Below are 5,021 nucleotides of genomic sequence, written 5' to 3' on the forward strand. Positions count from 1 at the left end.
GAGCTAATGGAGGATTGAAGTGCCATTTGACCTTGTGTTTACTACACACTTCACTAATTCTGTCCTTGTCTAACTGTTCTAGCTCTCTCTGACCTCCAACAAAGTTTGTTCCATTGTCAGAATATATTTCAACTGGAAATCCTCTTCGACTTGACATTCTGTAAAACGCATTTAGGAAGGAATCAGTGTCTAAGGCAAATGCTATTTCTAGGTGTACCGCTCTTGTAGATAGACAGGTAAACAAACACAAGTATCGTTTTTGCCTAGCCTTTCCCCGACCTTGCTTGGTGATGAATGGTCCAGCATAGTCAACCGAGCAATATGCAAACGCTCTCATGGATTTCTTCACCCTGGTTGCTGGTAATGGGGCCATTATTTGTCTGGAACATTTAGCTTTCAATCTTTTGCAACCATTGCACACAGTTTCCCAACTTCGGATCTCTTCTCTTCCACCCATGAGCCAATATCTTGCTGACATAGCTGCTTAGGTTTGATTTGCACCATAATGATTTCCGTCTTCATGATAATGTTTCACTAAAAGTTTAGTCACATGGCTTTTCTGTGGTAAAACTACTGGAAATCTAGTGTCATATGGTAAAAAGTCTGCATTTGTCAACCTCGAATCACTTCTCATCACATTGTCTTCATCTAATTTCACATTCAGTGGAAGGAGTTTACTACAAACTGGTAGTGGCTTTTTCTTAACCAAGTTCTTGTATTCTTCTGGATAGAACTTAACCTGTTCTCTGTGAATTATCAGATTTTCACTGTCTTTTAGTTCTTCAACTGTCAATACTTTCATTTTATTTCTTCTTTCACTATTTCTTTCTCTCATATTTTCTATAAATCTCTTCACCCAACCATATACTCGTACTAGACGCAACCAATCAGAGTATCTAGAGGCATTCAACCTGTCGTCTTGTTCATCAATGCTCAGAAATACTTTTATACTTTCTTTCTCCTGTTCATCAGTTTTGGTAACATTGGATTTCTTTTGTTCTTTCTTATGTTCAGTGTCTTTGACTTCATCAGTTGGCAGGTTCTTTGGCCACTTATCCTCAGCTTCTTGTAGAAATTCTGGACCGTTTTTCCATAACTGGCTTGTTACAAGTTTCTCAGCTGTTGTGCCCCTTGATGTCAAATCTGCCGGGTTATCATTTCCTGGAACATGTCGCCATTGCTTCGGAGAACTATTTTCATGGATTTCACCTATCCGATTTGACACAAATGGCTTGAATTGTCTACTTTCATTTCTTATCCAGTATATGACATTTGCACTGTCAGTCCAATAGGTAACAGCTGTTTCTGGTAAATCTAAAGTTTTTAACACAGTCAATGCTATTCGCAATCCCAGTACTGCTGCTGTGAGCTCAAGTCTTGGTATGCTCACTGAAGACAGCGGTGCGACCCTCGACTTGCTGCATATAAACTTTACTGAAACACTGTTTTCTTCGGAATGTTTCACATACACAACTGTCCCATACGCCTTCTCTGACGCATCCACAAATACGTGTAAGTGTGACTGTGACTGTTTGTTTGCTTCAACTTCAAAGCACATACTTCTTGGAATTTCAAGCTGGTTTAGCTTTGTCAGCTCACTTAACCAATGTCTAATTTTCCCCGACATTTCTTCTTCTACCTCCTCGTCCCAATCGTATCCTCTCAACCAGCATTTTTGAATGTATATTTTCCCCAAGACTGTATAAGGAGTTATAAACCCTAAAGGATCAAACAAGCTTGCTACTCTTTTCAACAAACATCTTTTTGTTATTTTGTGGATTTCAGTGTCCTTTTCTTTCACTTTGAATGTAAAGTTGTCTTCTTCAGCCTTCCAATAAATTCCTAGAGCCTTTGTTAATGGCAAATAACTACTGTCTATGTCAACCTCTAATGCTCTATCTTCTTGCGGAATATTCTCTAGAACACGTTTGGAATTGGAAAGCCATTTTCGGGCACACATACCGGCTTTTGACCATAAATCAGACAATTGATGATAGAGTTCTATGGCTTTTTCTTCACTTGTGACTGAATCCATCGAGTCATCCATGTAGGTGAATTTCAATACAGTTTCTGCAGCTGCTGGATAAATGTCTGCATACTTTCGTGCATTTGTCTGAGCAACCATTTGAGCCAGAAATGGTGATGCATTTACACCAAACACTAGTGTATTAAATTCATATTCATCTTCATCCCATAATACTCTGTGATATCTTCTGTCAGTCTCAGCTATACCCACTCGTAGATACATTTCACTAATGTCACATACCAACGCGATGTCATGTTTTCTGAAACGCAACAGAACATCAAATAGTTCATTCTGTAGTTTTGGACCTGTATTTATAGTGTCATTCAAACTAACACCTTGGTACTTGGCAGATGCATCGAATACTATTCTGACTTTGGTTGTTTCTCTTTCTGGTTTGACTACTGGAAAGTGAGGTAGATACCATTTGTTCAGTTTGTCCTGTGCTTCTGATTCAGATACTTTTCTAAGGTAACCCTTTTCCACATACTTTTCTATTGTTCTATTATATGTTTCTGCTACAAATGGGTCCTTTTCTATTTTCTGCTTCACTAGTTTGAGTCGTCTCTCAGCCATTTTTCTATTGTTTGGCAACTCGGCAGGATTTTTCCTCCAAGGTATGTTAACTTCATAGTGGTCATTGTTGACAATCATTGTCTCTTCAGTCTGTTTAATAACTTTCTGGTCTTCTATGGAAAATGAGTTTGACTGTTTCTGTTGACCATAGTTGTCAATTTCCCAAAAACCTTTTACCAGTTCATCTAACTGATCACATTTCACAAAGTATGTCGCAAACATGTTTGTATGGTTTGAAACCTGCTGAACAGGGCCTACGCATGTCCAACCTAGCGGAGTGAGTCGAGCGATTGGTTCACCAGGTTTGCCATGAACTTCATAAAGCGAAGAATGCAGTCTAGCTTGATCTAATCCAATCAGCATGTCAACTTTGCTATTCTCTTTGATATTTGGAAAATGTATTCCTTTCAAATGTGGCCAAACTGAGGTTTGTTTGTTCCAATCTATGGTTTGTAGAGAACCAGTAACATTATCAAGAACTGATGCTTCAATCTCTATGTTCTCTTGGCCATTCAAACTTTCAATGTTCAAACTGACTGACATTGTTTCAAAACTTTCGCTTTTGTTGTTCAATGTATTCACTTTCACTTTCTCAACTTTTCCACTGAGTTTCAGAGTTGCTGCCACTTCTGCATTAATGTATGTTTTCGTTGACCCATCGTCGAGTAATGCATTTACTGTGATTTTTTTTCCGTTGGCATAAAGAACAACAGGAACTGTACGAAGAGCAATGTACATAGGAACATTTTGTGTTCCTATGAATGTCCTATCTTGTCCTGCTGGGGAGAATTCTTCGGCCCTTGGATTAAATGTACTTTGATGTAATAATTTGTGGTGTAATTTCGTGCAACCATTAATATCACACCTCTGAGTTTTTCTACATGTCCGGCCATTGTGGTTTTCCCCAAGGCAACGAAAACACAGTCTCAGTTCTTTCGCCTTTTCCCATCTGGTTGGCACATCCATTTTTTCAAATTGCAAACATTTGTTTATTCTATGCTCTTGGTTACACAATTTACAACAAATTGGTCTTGGTTTGTCTTGTGTCGAATTAACCCAAAAGGTTTGCTCTTTTTTACTTCTGCCATCAAGGCCGTGCTTTACCTCCACCGCAATGTTTTGAAATTCTGCCTCTTTCAAAACCCATTCATTCAACAGTTCTACTGATTCTTTCTTATTGTTTTCAAACAACCATCTTTCATATCTGGATATCATGCTTTCAGGCAACTTTTTCAATAACTGCTGGTACATATATCCGCTGTGCAGGTCTTCAACTTTATTTTCTTTCAGATTCACTAACGCGATATCTAGTAAGTCTGCGAACTGTTCTATTGCCTTTGCGCTTTCATACCTAATTGTAGGAAATCTTTCTATTTCTTCAATGAACTTAGTTGCAAGCCTCCTTTCTCCTCCAAATTTTCTATCAAGCCTCTCTTTGGCCTTTTCATATGCCAAAGCCGAGTGTCCAAGTCCTTCAATGGATTTCAAAGCTTCACCTTTTAAATATTGCCTTAATTGCAAAAATTTGTATTCTGGGGACGTTTCCGTTTTGTCAATACATGCAGTAAATGCCGCTTTCCAGAATTGGTACTCAGACTTTTTTCCATTAAACACAGGTATCGACACACGTTTCATTTGACGCGTCAAATCTGTGTCCAATTGTCTCTTAACTTTGCTTTCTGCATGTTGTCCTTCACGTTCTTTTTTAACAGATTGCCCACTCCTGGTACTTGATACTTCGGTCTGAGCTTCCTCATATTCAATCATGATATCATCATAGGATTTTTCTATAATTTCTATTTCCTTAGTGACATCAATCATTTCTTGGGTTCTTTTTTGAACTTTATACTCTGTTCATAATTCATGTATTGTACCAATTGCCTCATCCATAGCACATTCAAGTTTGTCTAAAAGCTCTTTCATGACACTTTTGTCTACAGTATCACTATTTACTTCTTCTTTTAGTTTATTTCGAGTTCTAGTGAAGTTAGCTTTCGATCTAGACTTTCGCATCTTAAGCTCCACTATTCTAGACTCTTGTAGATGCCTATCCTCATCCTCCATTTCCCCAGGTTCACCTTTAGAGCCAGGCATTTCTATTTTGTCCGAATATTTTTCACGTCCGACTACTATGACACTTTTTCTGTAACAAATTTGACAGAGTTCCCCTCACTGTTCCGTGTTATCAATTTTACACAAACCTCGCTCTGCTACCATTAAATGTTCGGGGGATATCTATAAGTGTCACCTGTGGGGGTAAAGGACTATATTTCATTGTTTTTCACCATTTATTCTCGAAGCATAGCATAACTATTTCTGGTTCGATTTACTCACACACAAGTAAAACATTCGATTAAAATGGTTATAGTACACTATTAAAGATAAACAATATTTTTAGGTTACACATCACTATCCTTCATAA

At 38.0% G+C, this 5,021-nt stretch overlaps 1 protein-coding gene across 1 annotated transcript; it reads right to left on the minus strand.

Moving 5' to 3' along the window:
* Window positions 1–484: 484 nt before the first annotated feature.
* LOC127831345 (uncharacterized) lies at window positions 485–4,693 on the minus strand. The gene is made up of 3 exons (XM_052356313.1): window positions 4,474–4,693; window positions 3,679–4,071; window positions 485–3,315 (listed from the first exon to the last, which is right to left on the minus strand). The coding sequence occupies exons 1-3, from the start codon at window positions 4,691–4,693 to the stop codon at window positions 485–487; spliced, it is 3,444 nt and encodes a 1,147-aa protein (XP_052212273.1).
* Window positions 4,694–5,021: the final 328 nt, after the last annotated feature.

This window comes from Dreissena polymorpha, chromosome 5 (genome assembly GCF_020536995.1).
Source record: "Dreissena polymorpha isolate Duluth1 chromosome 5, UMN_Dpol_1.0, whole genome shotgun sequence".
NCBI lineage: Eukaryota > Metazoa > Mollusca > Bivalvia > Myida > Dreissenidae > Dreissena > Dreissena polymorpha.

Coding starts and splice junctions, on each gene's coding strand:
- LOC127831345 (XM_052356313.1), bottom strand. CDS start 4,693: ATGCCTGGCTCTAAAGGTGAACCTGGGGAAATGGAGGATGAGGATAGG. Junction 4,072..4,473: donor TGCTATGGATGAGGCAATTG/GTACAATACATG, acceptor AATCCATTGAAG/GACTTGGACACTCGGCTTTG. Junction 3,316..3,678: donor GCACGGCCTTGATGGCAGAA/GTAAAAAAGAGC, acceptor CTCTTCGTACAG/TTCCTGTTGTTCTTTATGCC.